At 43.4% G+C, this 17,869-nt stretch overlaps 1 protein-coding gene across 1 annotated transcript; it reads left to right on the top strand.

Annotated features, from left to right (window-relative positions):
* Nucleotides 1–7,557: 7,557 nt before the first annotated feature.
* avpr1aa (arginine vasopressin receptor 1Aa) lies at nt 7,558–10,398 on the top strand. Its single transcript, XM_067234097.1, has 2 exons — nt 7,558–8,557; nt 9,184–10,398. The coding sequence occupies exons 1-2, from the start codon at nt 7,612–7,614 to the stop codon at nt 9,474–9,476; spliced, it is 1,239 nt and encodes a 412-aa protein (XP_067090198.1). The 5' UTR covers nt 7,558–7,611; the 3' UTR covers nt 9,477–10,398.
* The last annotated feature ends 7,471 nt before the right edge of the window (nt 10,399–17,869 follow it).

Raw genomic sequence — 17,869 nt, 5'->3', positions numbered from 1 at the left:
CCCGCCCCCCTTAACATGGCTTAGCTCCGCCCCCCCTTAACATGGTTTAGCTCCCCCCCCCCCTTAACATGGTTTAGCTCCATCCCCCCCTTAACATGGTTTAGCTCCACCCCCCCATTAACATGGTTTAGCTCCCCCCCCCCCTTAACATGGTTTAGCTCCATCCCCCCCTTAACATGGTTTAGCTCCCCCCCCCCCTTAACATGGTTTAGCTCCATCCCCCCCTTAACATGGTTTAGCTCCACCCCCCCCCCCTTAACATGGTTTAGCTCCCCCCCCCTTAACATGGTTTAGCTCCACCCCCCCATTAACATGGTTTAGCTCCACCCCGCCCCCCTTAACATGGTTTAGCTTCCCCCGCCCCCCTTAACATGGCTTAGCTCCGCCCTCCCTTAACATGGTTTAGCTCCGTCCCCCCTTAACATGGTTTAGCTCCGCCCCCCCCCTTAACATGGTTTAGCTCCGCCCCCCCCCCCCCTTAACATGGTTTAGCTTCCCCCGCCCCCCCTTAGCATGGTTTAGCTACGCCCCCCTTATTGTAGGAAGGCTGAGTCTAGCACATGAGAAGATAGAGAACTCATAGAGATAAATAAATCGTCTGGGGATATCCACGTCCATTCTGATAAGCAAGATAAAAACACACTCCAGGCATTTTCAACCTCTTTCTTCCACAGAGCCCCCCTGTCTGACCCACACTCGACAAAACCCAAACAAGTTTAATTTTGTGTGAATGAGTCCGACTCAGACAAGCTCATAAGTGAATTGTGGAATTCGGAGTGAAAAAAAACAACAGTTTCTGGAAAAACACTTGGGAATGCACTTGGATGACAGATCTGGCCTCAGACGTCTTGCGTGAGTGAACAATCCTAATGGTGATCCAACCATCTTCAAGCTCAGAGAAGAACACAGCAGGCCTTAATAATAATAATAATTAAACTTTCTTTCTGTGGATCCTTTAAAATCTTGGCCTTGCTCCTGGGCAGACTGAGAATGGCTCTCTGGAGTCTACCGTCCAGACAGAGCAGCACTCTGCAGATCAGAGTGGTGCTCTGGAGTCTTCCGTCCAGACAGAGCAGCACTCTGCAGATCAGAGTGGTGCTCTGGAGTCTACCGTCCAGACAGAGCAGCACTCTGCAGATCAGAGTGTGCAGGCAGCAGTGTCCCAGGCTCCACGAGGGCCTCCTTTTCACCCACATGATAAGAAGTGACAACTCACTGTCAGGTGAGGAGCACCCGTGTGGATGAGAGGGGGGCCAGAGGTCCTGGCTACTCCACTGGAAACAACCTGTTCGGTATATTGTTTTGCTTTAGTTGGCTGTAAGTGTATCTGTCAGGGTCCTTTTTAGAAGAGGATGGGAAGATACTGCTTCTACATATCTTCCAAAAAAATTACAAAAAAGATCACCAGCTGTGGGCTTCTACTTGTATACATCTACTGTACATCTACTGTACATCTACTGTACATATATACACATCGCTGATATACTGTAAATGTCTGAGTCCTGATTCACACCGTGTTTGATTCTACTGAGGCAGAGACTGTGGCTAGCTGTGTTTAACTTTTCTTAGCCACTGGAAAAGAAAAGTGCAAACTCGGTTTTGGCTAAACCTTGTTCAAGAGATGATCTACTCAGAAAGAAATTCTTTGTGTGCCCTCGCTAAAATCTTTTCACAACAGCGTGAAGAACTCCACACTAAGAGAGAAGTAGAGACTGACAGACAGACAGACAAATGGAGGGGGGAAGAGAGGGAGGGAGGGAGGGTATTTTAACAGGCTGAAAGGCCATGCTAGAGTGTCCTTGTTACCATTATCTCCTCTACGGCCCCAAACTCAGACGGCTTGTTTCTGTTTTCCCTCCAGCTCTCAGCGAGGCACTTCAGTCATGACCCCGTTAGTATCCACACGACAACCAGCCTCAGCCCCCTGAGAGGGGTAGAGTTTTAATAAAACACAGGGATATCTACCTAACCACCATGTGTGTGCAACAGAACTAACATGTGGAATGTCTAGGTACTGTAAGTGTGTGAGGATCAGGTGAGGCTCAGACACACAGATTTCTCTCCCTCTCTCTCCTGATTGGTCAGCTGGCCATACAGCGCCGCATGCCCTAATGCTTGTCACACTCCACTTCAGATAGCTCTGCTGTGCAGTGAGAAACCTGTCAGCTCCAGCACGTCTCTGGTCAGGCTGGCCTCGTGTGTCTGTGCATGCAAACATACAGCGTGTGTGTGCGTCAGTGTGTGTGCGTCTGTGTGTGTGTGCGTCTGTGTGCGTCTGTGTGTGTGTGCGTCTGTGTGCGTCTGTGTGTGTGTGTGTGAACACAGTATCATTGACCTTCACCAACCGTGTGTTTGTGTACGTCTGTCTCCAGGAGATAGACGGGTTAGCAACGTAAACACACTGGGATGTTTAATACCAGGGCAGCACTGTCTCAGTTCAGTGAGGGAGATCAGAAGAGTCCAGACCCACTAGGACATTACTGTCTCTTCGCTGATGAATTATTAGTTGTGGATTGAACATGGTTTCCCCATGAGTCCCCCCCCTGATTTAAACCGGAATCTGCATTGCATCACACACACTTACGCCACACACACACATACACACACCTCAGAGACTTTCCATGAAGCCCATCCATCAAATAGTTGAGAGTTGTTGATCTTGGAAAATAGATTATTGCCAGTTGTTTCCATTGTTGACATATTTTGAATGTTTCTGTCAATTCAACAGGCTTCATATCTGTACAACAAAAACATTCACCTAATCAACTGTGTATAATCAAAGAACCCCTTCAGATAACACGTCAAAGGAGGATTAGGTTTATTTTGATCTAACATAAAAATGAGATTATGTCTTGGCTTCATCGTTTTAATATATCATCTGCTCGTAGACTCTTTCTTCTTCTCTGAAATTGAAATAGTAAACCCCAAACCAAGAAACAGCATCCGGCCACACTGGAAGGTGCTCACATCACCTGCAAGAAACAGTGACCAAGCATTTGGTTTTTGTATTGGTATTGGGTGGGAACAGAGTCACATGATCGTGTATTGGTATTGGTATTGGGTGGGAACGGAGTCACATGATCGTGTATTGGTATTGGTATTGGGTAGGAATGGAGTCACATGATCGTGTATTGGTTTTGGATGGGAATGGAGTCACATGATCGTGTATTGGTATTGGATGGGAACGGAGTCACATGATCGTGTATTGGTATTGGTATTGGGTGGGAACGGAGTCACATGATTGAGACTGACAGTCAGATGCAGGTCAAGTACGACTGACAGACTGTGGTTACCGATGGCAACGGCCTCTGACATTTTCAACGTTTCATTGAAACTTTATAGGCCATTGCCTTGGCTCGCTATTTTTAGTGGCCCAGTGTAGCTGTCATCCTGAAGGATGTTTGTAAAGCAAATATGTTCTTCTTTGTTGGTTTGAAAGGGACAATTGACATTTGTGTCCCAGTAAGCACTCGTTAGAAAGGTTGTTGACCTGTTGAAATGTTCCCACGGCGACCGCGTGGATTGTTGCTTCGTTTAGGTCTTCTCAAGTTTTCAGGATCAAATTGTTTCTATTCCTTGTAAATGTGTCTGACTGCAGCTGATGGCTTGATCACAGGTTGCTATGAGTGCATGAGCATAATAATGTAAGTAACTAGTATCACAATAGTTCTACTGATTACGGAAAAACACTGGTACAAAGGAAATCATAATTCTTCAACACAGCTCACAATTCATACTAGGAAGTCAATTAAATTACTTATTCAGTAGAAGCACCATGTAAAGAACAAAATTAGAAGACTGTTCTTCTAAATATTTCATAATTACAGGAGAAAACGGCTTTCTATTCCCCAGAAGAACAACAGAATATGTGTTAATTAAGAGAGGATTTGAACTGTCTGTGGAGAGAAATTAAATTGGTTTGTCCACAACAAGAGCGACAAAAAAGACACAATTTAAAACAAATCAAGCCTTTGCCAATGTAATTTCAGTAATGCCATATACAGTACTAACTTACTGGTCTACAGAGCACCTATATACTGTTATGCAACTATTTGTAGATAACAAGTTGTTGACTGGCCATGACGACCACAGTGGCCTTTAAAAGTCTTAAACATACAAAGAAAGTCGATGTCTACAAATAGGAGTGTCTGAGACGAAGTTTTCATTATGTGAGAGGAGTATTGATTGCATAAGCGCTAACACAGCAGGCATACCAACTAATGGTTATAAAATCTAATGTCCTGTTTGCTAAAGCATCCATATGGCACCTGTTGGCAAATGGAAAACGTATATAAAACTTATGTAACCTGTAATTTATGGGTAACAAGGCCAGAATGAACTCTGACTGACTGTCAACCAACCCCATAAAAAAAAGAGAATTAATTTTCCTATTTGATTTGGACTACATAAGAAAAAAACGTTATTGCCTTTGGCAGACAGTGTGGTTGACATTAGTTTTACAGTTAACTTTGATTTTTAAGAAGGAAATGTGAAGTTCAGTCAAATGTAAATGATAACTCCTCGTGGCCTGCAGGCTTACTTGTTGTTCCAGTCCTTCAGCGGGGTCAGAGGTCATGTTGAGGCCCCATGAATCACCCCCAGCAAGTGGTCCGTGAACACAGATACCTTTAGGACCCCTCAGCAGGGGGGGGGTTCTTTGTACAAAGTCTGTTACGAATGCAAAACAACTAAATAAATAAACTCCTAAATGTACTGGCTGTATTATTGTTTATTCAACTAATGACATTTAATGGGAATGGAGCAAAGTTTTTTTCATCTAGAAGAATGGGTTTGTTTTTGACATTTCAAACAACTAATTTATCATTCTATCCTGGAACTCTGCATAGAAATGGAAAATTAACATGTCATGTGTGATGGGTCTGTAAGAGCCGTAGCCACGCTCCGTCTGACAAGGTGGTTCGCCACTCTCGGGATTCGAACACTCTGCCTCCAACTTGCCAAGCGCTACCACTACCAACTACGCCAAAGAAAAGCTATCTCTTCTTTGACGCGGGCGGCCTCTTACATACCTGAGGAGTGAGTTTCACGGTTCTCACTCCGTTACACATGCTGACTAAATAGAATAAGAACTTCATATTTAACGGCACAGCTAAGCTGACAGGACTTGCATACATAATCTCAACTTCAACAACAGTACAAAAAAACAAATTTGCTTGGGACATTGGACTGCATCACATTCTTCTGAGAAAGAAACTAGATAAAAGCACTTTAGCAAACGTCTACCACCCCAAACTCTAAATGTGCCTCGATGCTGAGGAACTGATCCATATATAATCCAAAGTGCCAAGTAGTGAGGACAGTCTATCCTCAACTCCGCGGAGAAGTCACGCACCCTGTGAGCAGGACATGGAACAGACACAACAGGTTCCTTTGCTAATGAAACACAAAGAGCCTGAAGGCACAATAACAGACCAGTGTGTCCCCTCTGAACCTGTGGACATGAACACCACCATCCAGTCCTGGTCGCACCAGGCTGGAGGAGCTTAACAAGAGCTCTCCGCCTGACTTCTGTCTCCCCGCCTCGAGCACCAGCCACGACTGAGCCAGTGAACAGGGTGAAGGAGGGCAAGCCAAGGAAACTAGCACCCCCTACCTCCGGCAAGCCAGCCCAAACAACAGCGACCCCCACAGAGAGTCAGTCTGGGGGCTGCGCAACATGTCCGGTGGCAAGCAGATTTTCCCCTCTCCTGGGGATCTGATGGGAAGATTCCGGAAAGTATGGCAAGTGATTAGACAGAAGGCTTAACCATTCCTGTAAGCCAATTTAAGCGAGAGGAAATGTAGGGAAAGGTTCCTGTGTGAACAGAAGCTTCAGATTCCATCGTTGACAACAGATGTTGTCCGATGGACCTGAGATGTTTGGCTGTGGGGTTTGGGGAGGGGGCCAGCCCAGGCATATGGTGGATCTCATCACAACCACATGGGCCTGACCCATCTCATCACAACCACATGGGCCTGACCCATTCAACAACTAAACGGACACAACATTTTGAAACATTTCCAGTACGCAAGTTCCTCATTGCTGCTGTCATTTTGAGGGGTCGTTTTGAGAACACTCTGGCGTCAATCGGGACAATCAGACTAAGAGAACGTCCAACACAAAAGGCAATGTGGTGGTATTTGCGTGACAGGGAGTTACCTAATCAAGGCCAGAGAAGAGGAAAGATAAGGAGGTAGAATGGAGGGAGAGAAATAGAGGAGGGCAGGATGGAGGGAGAGAGAGAAGGGCAAAATGTAAAGAGGGAAAGAGAGTGAGTCAGAATGGAGGGAGAGATAGAGAGGAGGAGGCTAGCCTGTCGTCAGGCAGAATGACAATGCTGCCAAACATCAGGGGTGGTTGTAAAGAGGGATACTTTGGGTGTACAGCTACATACCAAAATACTAAAGAATGTCTCAAACACTACAATGTTCTTTGTATCTGACCATTCTGTGAAAATCTAACCACACACAGTTCTAATAACCCTGACAGCTGGAATATTTGTAAAACTGGTATATTGATACTCATCTTGCATAGTGCATCCATATTTGGTCATTTCTACTGCCATCACACATTGATCGAAAGTTATAGCCAATGACTTAAACCCCAAATAGAGCCAGCATCAAACAACTTTAAGAACATTTTGACATCCAGCTTCAAACAGTTCATCAATGTCCTGGCTGATAGAGGACCACAGTGAAACGTAACGGTGCTGAACACAGGCTTTCTCAGCCAACAGTCTGGTTTCAATACCAATGTCATATCATACCCATGTCTGACTGAATCAGTACTCGAATGTTGCCTTTGTGAACTGAATATTCCACATGACGTAATGAAGTCCATGTAAGAGGGCAGGTTTGTGCACATGCAGGACAAGGCGTGTTTCAGTTTCATACAAATGTAACATTACATATTTAGGTTTACATTTAATTTTAAATGTGTCTGTGGTTTTGGTGTTTATAATGAAATTGTCAGGTCATATGCTTGACTACATTCGAAATATTTAGAGATGAACGGTTTGACAGCTATTTGTCAAGAAAATACGTCTTGATTGACTTACATTTAGTGAGATAGGCACTCGACCTCGTCTTCAAGCTTCCTAAAAATAAGTAATTTCACGTTGAAGTGTTGCAGAGTGCTCAGTGCTGCAAATACATTTCTAATCGTTCCAGTGGATCAATTGATTTGGATAATCTAGACCTGCTTAAAACAAAATTGATATGTAGCCTATTTTAAGGCAATGAGGCAATGCACCAATAATTCACTTTACTCACTAGCAGAGGATCCAATCAACTTCTAGCCACACACAAACGTCCCTTTCTGTATTGTATGGAAATATTATGTTAAGAGACGGAGGCCGTGGCTGGTTTGTGCTCTATGACTGGTTGCCTGCTGGAGAATACTCGGGTGTGGTTGGTTTAGCTAAGACTGCTCTGCGCGTGGCGGCTGTAATTTGATTCGCCTTTAAAAGCCGAGGAACTGCTCAAAGCACGAGGAGTTCGTTGGAGAACGTTTCTCCTTCTCAGTTAGGTAAGGCCTTTGACGAAGAACCACTCAACATTGCCCCTCTGGCCCTGCAGCCGAGGCCAGAGCGCGCAGAGCGGGGCAGTGCCATGCACGCGTCTGTCCATGCGCTCTTGTTCAACGGAGTGAACCAGTCCCTGCTATTCAGTCCCACGGATAAACAAACGATGGAAATCCATGGAAATTCTACTGTCCACCCCAACGGGAGCGACCCATATGGAAGAAATGAAGAGGTCGCTAAAATCGAAATTACTGTCCTGAGTATCACCTTTGTAGTAGCAGTGATAGGGAATGTCAGTGTTTTACTGGCCATGTACAACACCAAGAAAAAGACATCGAGGATGCACCTCTTTATAAAACATTTGAGTCTCGCAGACCTAGTCGTCGCTTTTTTCCAGGTCCTGCCGCAACTTTGCTGGGAGATCACCTATCGTTTCTACGGGCCAGATTTCCTCTGCCGGATAGTGAAGCACCTGCAGGTGCTGGGCATGTTCGCTTCCACCTACATGATGGTGATGATGACCCTGGATCGTTACATCGCCATCTGTCACCCTCTGAAGACCCTCCAGCAGCCAACGCAGCGATCCTACATCATGATTGTCAGCACCTGGATGTGCAGCCTGGTCCTCAGCATGCCACAGTACTTCATTTTCTCCCTTAGCGAGATCAAGAACGGCTCGGAAGTCTACGACTGCTGGGCTCACTTTATAGAGCCGTGGGGCGTAAGGGCGTACATCACTTGGATAACCGTTGGCATTTTCCTTATTCCCGTGGCCATTCTGATGATATGCTACGGGTTCATTTGCCACAGTATTTGGAAGAACATCAAATACAAGACAAGGAAGTCAGTCTCTGGTGCGTCTAAAAATGGTCTCATTGGGAAGAATTCCGTGAGCAGTGTCACCAATATATCCAGAGCAAAGTTGAGAACTGTCAAAATGACTTTTGTGATTGTTTTGGCATACATCGTCTGCTGGGCACCCTTCTTTATCGTTCAGATGTGGTCGGTGTGGGATGAAAACTTTCTCTGGGACGGTAAGTTGCTTTAATTAGCATGTGGGTTGATTGATTTATTGATTAAACTGCTTTGTCCATTTTTTTTGATAGGCACAAACCCAATTGTTTATTACCCAACGCATGCAATGTTTGATATAGAAAATCTTTTAAAAATATATAGGGGGGAAGCATTTGACGCTAATTTAATTATAGGCCTACGTAAAACATACAGTAATTCACAACATCGGGTTCACCAAATATGAATCCTAATTATGAATATCAAGTGTTGAATATAAACATAGACTATTTGTTGATGTGAACTAAGTGCCGTTAATTCAGAAAGTGACATTTCGTCAAGGATACAAAACGTATCCTACACCTCGCTTCTTTTCGCTGAATATGAATCTTGCATTGCCTGTTGGCATCATGTGAATGAAAACTATAAAAACTGAAAGAATCCTTGGTGTATTTATATGAATAATGTAACCATTCCCTGACGCATCCATCTTGCATTTTTACGCACGAAACTTCAACTGGGTGCGGAAATTAAAAGACAGGCGTAAACTCTCTTCAGCATTTGAAGGAATCACCAATGTTGATTTAGAAACAACTGTCTAATTTTGTTTTCTCCGTCATCTGCCCCCCCCCCTCCTCCTCCTTCTCAGATTCTGAAAACACCGCGGTCACTCTGTCCGCGCTCCTCGCGAGCCTTAACAGCTGCTGTAACCCGTGGATATACATGATCTTTAGCGGCCACCTTCTGCAGGACTTCGCGCACTGCTTCCCCTGCTGTCACAAAATACACCACAGCTTTAAGAAGGAGGACTCCGACAGCAGCCTTCGAAGGACTACACTCTTGACTAAAATGACTACCAGGAGTCCAACATGCAGCTCTGGAACGTGGAAAGAGCTGGACAACTCCCCAAAGTCATCCATTCCGTCCATTCAGGCAGAATGAAGCAGAGAATCATAATATACCTTGTTTATTTACTTGAATTGACTTAGAGGTACCACGTCATGTTGGAAGTGATATGTCCAACAAAAGCTATAATGCAGTTGTTCAGTCTGAAGAAAATAAATCACAAAATCATCACTTTGTGAAACAAAAGCTAAGGTTTGTGTAGTGGAGGGTGTATGCTATAAATGTACACTTTATTGGATGATAATTTTATTTCCATCAGCACGCTGGCCCCAACATTCTGAATAACTTTTTCAATTGGGAAACCATCAAATCTTAACATTAAAATGTGTTGTAAAGAGTTTAAATGTGCATGTAGACAGGTCAGTGTTGCGTCATTCCCAGTATGGACTGCTATACATTGATTTCTGTGACAGTCTTGGAATTCATCCAGCTGAGCTCAGACCTGATTCCAGATAACTATGAGACAACTAAAACATAGTGGCTTTTGTAATCAGTAATTCTCTTTAGGTGCCGTTTTGACCAATAAGTCAGTCAAGAACGTATTCACCCACTGTAGGCCTATAGTGTATGAATGCTAATTTCAAGTGTGTGTGGTGAACTTGCCCCCTATGGGCAGATTCAGCCTGAACAAACTGCTGAAGCTGAACTGTTTACAGAGCCACACAGGCGGTAGTGAAGCTGTGGCCCCTCAGGCTGGTGTGTTGAACATTATTCTTCCACACACGTTTCCCAGACACTGACAGTAGAAGGGCATGAAGGTGTCTAACAGTTGTAGTTTGTTTTCCTGTTCTGGCTCCTAAATCAATGGTCATTGGTTCACCAATGTCAGACCCATCGTTCGATGGTTGACATTGAAATACCATCTCTTCCTTTATAATCTTTAGCATCTGCAAACAGAACAGATGTGACTCTTGAGAATAACTCAAATTTCCGTGTATGGTTGTATATACCTGCGTGTCTGAGAGAGAGGGAGGGGGGGGGGGGCTCAGCATGTAACTGTAAGAGCGGGGAGGGGGGGGCTCAGCATGTAACTGTAAGAGCGGGGAGGGGGGGGCTCAGCATGTAACTGTAAGAGCGGGGAGGGGGTGTGAGTGGTTTGGGTCATGAGTGAAGGCCACACTGTATCTCTGACTCTTCCCAGTACTTCCACATAAACATGGTTTGAAAGAATACACATTCCACACACGCCACGTCAAAACCACAGAAACATTTCCTGATGTCTGGACTTTGTGAAGCCCATTGGCATGGGTCTAAGTGCATGGACATGGCCCTATGCCATATTGTATCAATTCGCTGTAAATGTATGCAAGGTGTCATTTCCGAAGAGCCTAAAATAGTAAAAATTATTGATACAAAATATTATATTTATCTTTGTGTATATGTATATAAGCCCTTTTTTCCTATCTGTAAATACAGGTAATTAGGGTAAGGCTATTTGATGTTTGTAATGCATACAATTTCCTCTGTATCTGGCTATGCTTGTTCGCATATTGCAATAAAAATGAATGTCACTGAAACTTTAAACAATTCTGAAAATGCAAAAGTTTCATTCTTTTAAACTTTCATTCATGTCTCGTCTCTGTTATTATGGAAACAAAGTAACATGAATTAGGGATCAAGGAAGCCGAGGGTGAAACATTGGGTAACGTTGCATTTATCTCAGGAATATGGGAATGTTGCTCAAGGCTTCCAACTTCAGAACACCACATTTTGGCCAAACAATGCAACAGTACTGACCCCTTAATACATTCCAGACTTGGGTCACACTAAAGAGAGACCAACTATAGCCAGATGCTGCTACGATTGTGGTAGAGAAGGGTAGGTCAGACCACAGGATATTATTCCACTTACCGTGATTGTGTGAAATGGGGCGGAGAAAGACAGGGTTTGGCCAGATCAGATAGTGTTGTGAACCTCGGGGAGCCGGACCTGGACATCTGACAAGAGTCCCAGAGTTCTCAGGGACGGGACAGCTTCCAGGGGTGAAAACAGGAGTTATGGTCTCCTGGAAGGGGGCTTCTTCTGTTCCCTGCCAGGCCCCCTCTGCATCTCATTTGGCATGCCAATCACTCAGCTACTTGTCTTTGAAAGGCCGGCAGGAATGAAACCCATCCGTGCTGTGTAGGTCTGGGGAGAGGCTTCCACAAGGCTGATAAGGGAGCCGTTGTTTTGTCAGCCAACAGATTTTGGCTTGCCGGTAAAAAGTTCTGGCTAATAGATCAGAAGTCAGACCTTCTCACAGACTACAACATTTCACAGTCATCAAACATGGGCAAAGAAGTTGTGTGTCTTGTTCAGTGGCCACTGGCAAAGTACCGAGACACAGTGGAATATGGAATGTTCCCACAATCCACGTTTTTAAAACTGTCCATCGGCCAGAAGTCCTGATATCAAATGCAAAAATGCCCAACTGTGAAGTGCATTTGTAGGCTGTTTCTACACAACAACCTGACATAACCAAAACACAACTAAGGACACCCATCATTAGGCATTTTCAGTGTACCATATTATTTTTAGATTGCATAAAAGCAAAAGCTCTATATTGGTGCATGTGGATGGTATCTGTGTGAGCCAACACATGTAATGATATATTCTATAAGATGGTGAGTTCAAAGCTGAGCAGACACATGAGACATGCGCTGTGGCCTGCTGGCTGTGAAGGCCCGGGGGTTCCTCACCAACAAAGGTTTCCTACCTTGGTGTGTTTGATGATTCTACACCTTAAACCAAGTCACCGCAGAAATCAAAGCAGAACTGATTGAAAAGCATACAAGTACACACACACACGTGCACACAGCACATGCATGCATGTGTAATGGGTGTGAATCGGTGAAACTCACTCCTCAAGTATATAACAGGATCTGAACAATGCACCCAGACACTCAAAGGACGGAAGACCATCTTGATCCAAACAAACTCATAAAGTAACTTCAATTTGGTCATAAAGTCAACAAAATATTTATACCAATGCTAACAATGCTGTCGTCAAGGAAAACCAACCGCGTGGTGTCCGTTGGGAGCGCTGTACCATCCAAACAAAGGATGTGGGCCTGTTAGACACACGCAGGGCTAGTCAGGAAGTTAAGCGGTTAGCAGTGTTGCCAAAACAATCCCAAGTAGCTCTTCAGAAGCAGAAGTCGCTCTAAGTATTTCGCGATGGCGTCATGAATGTCAAAGTTTAGATCTGTAGATGTATTAAGTACAATTACAGATCTAACAGCCTACTTCTATAAACATTGGGAACGCTAGAGCTAGAATACTAAGAAAAGCAATCATGATGTAATTCACAAATAGGTAAACAGTTTATTTTGTTGCTGCTCAACAACAAAAAACGGAGATTACCAAAGTAGTGGAAAGTCACTAGATTTGTCGCTAGTCGGTAGCTAAGATTTTTTTTGGTCGCAAAGGACGGCGAAAAGTCGCTAAATCTAGCGACAACGTCGCTAAATCTAGCGACAACGTCGCTAACTTGGCGACATTGGCGGTTAGCAGTGGTAATGAGCAACAGCCTCAGGAAATGTCTCCACCCCCGAGTCTAATACCGAGAAAACCTCCAGAAGACTCTAATGCAACATGTCCGCTTCCACTCTACAACAACAACCTCCCTCCTTCCTGTTCTATTGTTCTGCCCTGCTCGTCCCAACAATAACACGGTCATCTACCGCCGATGGCATTTTAAATAGGCTACCGCTTAACTGCAGCCATCTTTTTCTTTTTTTACGAAAACAAGACAGGTCTAAGTGGCCGATTTGACCTGACACAATGTTACCGTAGCTGTCGGTCATTGCCACCCTTTAGAACCTCCCCCCCCCCCCCTTTCACAGATGTGTAGGGCTGGACAATCAACTTTTCAAATTACGTTTTTAACTAGAAATACAAACGATCAAGAATCTCTAGAGGAAGCTTAGATGTAGGCTACTCTTAATTAAGTAGCTTAGTAAGAAAGAGGGGTCCAGAAGTTTTGGTGAGGCACAAAGTGCATTCAACACATCTGGTGTGCTAAACGCTGTTTCATTTTCTGATAATCCACATTCTGCCTCAGAACTAAATATGTTCAGAAAACCGTAGCCTATAGATGAGCAAGCAACTAATAACAAGGTCCCCAATAAATAAATAAGCCTACCATTCATCAAAGTAGTTTTACGTAGGGGGCTTAGATACAATATTCTCGGGGGTGTGACTGGGAGGGACGACTGACGGGGCTTTGAAAATGGCACCGCAAATACAGAGGTTCTGTAGAAGAAGAAGATGTCCTTTCAGAACTGTAATCATAGAGGTGTTTGATGTGCTGGTATCACACAGGGAAGGTTCTGGTTCCTGCAGAATGACTGAGGATAGTCTTTCTTTGTTGGATGAGAGGAATCAAAGGCAGCATCAGGAAGGTGAGACAGAGGTTGCAATTGGAAACCGCATCCTCTCACAGTCAGCCGTCCTTGCTGGAGGGAGGACCAAAACAAAGTTAGGAAACACCTGAAACGTGAAGTCCTAGGACCTAGGACAATAGCGTGCAATCAGGCTACTTGATAGTGGACATGCTGTCATAGTTCTACTGGATAACAAGGCAGTAGAACAGTGTGCTGTTTGGGTGTGAAGTCATCAGAAAATTGCATGCCCGCTGTATTTTTTCAATTTTTCTGAGTAGGCCAAACTGTGTTCCACAGTAGCCCACCCTACACTATACAGTTGGCGTAGCGGCAGAAGGCTACATCACCCAAAGAGAAAAAGTCATCTAAATATCAGATAGGAGACAAGTTTCTCTGCACATGCTTGTTGCACCCCAATTTTTTTTAAATAATAAATAATTTGACCTTTTCAAAAAATACAACATTCCTTTGCAGCACTGCTGTTGCTTAGTAACCCGACCAACAGTCTGGCTGATCATTAATGAAATGACAAGTTGCCTGTTTTCTCAACAGGAAGGAGAAACAGTGATCCCAGTAATTATAGATTAGTTCCAAACTGTCAACAGTAACTAATTACACTGCGATAACAGAGAGTTGTTACTTTGATTTAATGATGATTTTTTTCCTGTTTCTCTTTGTTGGAACAATAAAGATTCAAAGAACAATACTTGGAATGCTGAAGCAGTCGAGCTAGCAGTTGTAAAAATGTCATTCAAAAACGGACCCCTGTGCAACCGACGCAAGCAAGCACACCCTACAATTTCCCCAGAAATTGTACCCTCTCTAGTTGGGTGTGCTCAAGCCTTCGGCGAGAGCACAACCTTTGTTCTCTCACATATATATTTATTATTGTTTATTTTCGCCCCCCTAAAACTCGGTCAATATTTGGCCTACATAGACAATCTAGGTGTCAAAGGTTTCGTCTTGGTAGCGATTGAGTTGCTTCTATTGGGATTTACGTTCCGTTGCATGGTTTAGGCTCAAGTTAAGTTTTTGTGGCGAAAAGTGAAGCTAACGGTGGCTAATTTGCTAGCCACAGTCACTGACGTTACTAACGTCACTACGTCACTAACGTCACGAAAACACGCGTGACCATATGCGCGTGACGGTAGCAGAACAGTCGTTTCGCATCTGTTAACTTGGGGGATAGCTAGGCTAACTATAGCTTTACTGCAAGGCAGCTGCAGAAACACCACAGGTAAAGAGGCCAGGGTGATAACTATTTACTCATTTTACTTTGTGATGTGAAACACAATTGTGAAATGTAATGTACAATATTAGCTGATATTATTAAGGAAGTAGGCCCACATCTACTTTCGGAAACGGTAGTCTACTATTTCACTGAAGCATTAGCATCATGACATTAGCCTCTGTTGCCCGGGCAACACATACTACAGTGGTCTATGATGCATCTGCTTTCAATCATTAAAATAAACACTCCTCACAAATACATTTTCGTTGTAGGATTTATTATGACATTACATTAAAAGTAAACGATTTGTTGGTAACATTATCATTACCTGTGGTTTCAAACCAGTGTTGCTCACTGCAATGCTGTAGCCTACGCGAGACACACTACAAAAACATCTACACACCTGTTTAGGAAGTCAAACGGCGAAAGAACATGTTCGGCACTCCCCTTACTTAAATCAAAAGTCTTTCAATAGGTGAAACTATCTGACTACTAACCTGAACTTCATTGCCACAGCCTAAACTTTGTCAATCTGTTCATGAAAATAATTAATTTCAGCCTAAACCGTACAACGGAACGTTAAATCGAATTCAACCAACGCAATCGCTACCAAGACGAACACAGCAGTAGTCTAGTACTGTACCGTAGTAGTACAATTTACTGGGGCAGCTTCTCCACACAGGGCTATATCGCATTTTGCGTTGTTACTGACAATGATCGCTACCAGTGAGCTTTTTATGAATGAGCGATTTTCCACTAAATAAATGTCAAACTTATTTGCGTTTTTGGGGGCATATTTTCAGTTAGCAGATGGTAGGCTACTGTTTGAATCGCGATTCCATCTTCTGCTGCCGGTAACGTTGTAGAATAATCTTCAAAGGGGGTTCTTTATTAATGAATGAATGCGGTAGGCTAAATGCCTGGAAATATCACGAGAAGGGAAAACTTAAAAGGACGTTTAAGTCATAGAGATTAGGTCAATTTTACACCGGTCCGCCAAATTTGTTCGATTTGATTCAGCTATGAGGCTGAAGGGGAAATGAGAAGACATCATATTTCATTCTACACTTCACTCGTATTTTGAGTTGTAAATGAGCAGCAAAAAAAAGATGCTTTTACATCTATGTAATCTTTATAAATAATAAGTAGGCCCTATGCATTTTTATATAAAATATACAGAAATATCAGTTGTAAAAATGTCATTAAAAAACGGACCCCTGTGCAACCGACGCAAGCAAGCACACCCTACAATTTCCCTAGAAATTGTACCCTCTCTAGTTTCACTTGTTTTAACAATTGCAGTGTCAAACATTGGTTGTTGCTGACATATTTATTGTGAAGAATGTCATTTTATAAGGGGCTCCAATCATACTTATATCTGCCACTATAGACTAGTCGTTAAAAGATTCATAAAACACATGCTTGTTCATGTCAGTATAAAGGCTTCAGAGAAGGAAGGATTTCAAGGATGTAGTTGCTTGACAGACTTTATATAACCTTCATTAAGCCGACAAAACATCATTTGTAGACCTGACTGAAAGATTATATCAACCTGACATTGCCATTGCCCAAAAGCATTATCTTAAACTTTGCAAGACATTAACTTCATGCAATTCATGTTATCATTTAATTCAATTCTCTTAAAACACCTCTCTACATAAACATGTTTGTCTGTCAACCTCTATTAATGGGAGAAAAATAAATATGTTCAATCATCATAGGAGTAAGGAATGTGAAGTCTAGTGATAACATGCAATTCTCCTGGTAGTGCCCTTCGACCCAGTACAGTTGTTCAGAGACGGACTGCTTCAGTACTGTGCTTCATCTGTGTCTGCTGTTGATACAGGCTACCAATATGGTTTCTACTGTGTGAATTATAGTAGAATATGAATCAGAAGACCCCGCACAGTTCACAAAAGCCTGACATGACTTGTGTGAAAATACATTATTGACAACATTTTCAGCTAATTACACAAGTATCACACAAACAAAGAAAGTGTGAGTTTGATCCTTGAGAGATTAGGGGTCCTCATGCAAAAATGGAGCTGTGTTTCAATCTTAAAAACACCAAATGTATAGTGTTATTGCCTCAAGAACGTTAGATATTTATGAGGTTTGTCCTCTCTGAGTCCTTGGCGTGAGTATGTGTTCCAGACCCTCCCAAGGGATGGTGTGCCTGGGGCAGGAAAGGAATGGAACTCCGCTGACCCACACCTGTACCGTAAGAGGGTGTATGAAGGGAACACCGGACACCAGAGATATTTACAGAAAATAATGTTTATTTTAAATTAACAGCCTAGACAAGGGAACTGACAGCGGTGCCAAATAATAAACAGCAAACTGTAAAACAGCCCTGTACTGCCTAACCGTATACCAAAACTAACAATAGATGCCTCCCGCTCCTTACCAAGTGTTCTTCAACAGGATGGTAACTCCATGAAGGGAGTGTAGTTCCTGGCCGGGGACGCCCCAAAAGAGTGCTGCTGTCCACAGCGTTTGTCAAAGAAAGTATTTACTCCTTTTTGGGCCTCCACACGGGCCTTGTTTTCCATTTGATGTAAATGGAATGCACCCCCTGCTAACTTGGACTAGGAAAGTGCCACCTGCCACATACATTTGCCACATGCATGACACTTTCCTCTGGTTGTGTCTTGCCACAAAATGCACCCCCTGCTAACTCTGACTAGGAAAGTGTCACATGCATGAAACTTACTCTGGTTCCTCATACTAGTCCTCTCAATATACAGAAATAATCATTTGATGCAGGGATATACAGAATACAAATGACCTGGGGGGTGCATTTCAGGACAGGGCTGTATCTTGCCACGAAACGT

The sequence above is a fragment of the Osmerus mordax genome, chromosome 4, assembly GCF_038355195.1.
Source record: "Osmerus mordax isolate fOsmMor3 chromosome 4, fOsmMor3.pri, whole genome shotgun sequence".
Lineage (NCBI taxonomy): Eukaryota > Metazoa > Chordata > Actinopteri > Osmeriformes > Osmeridae > Osmerus > Osmerus mordax.
Note: the sequence above shows the minus strand (reverse complement) of the source record. Positions and strands in the feature narration are given on the sequence as shown.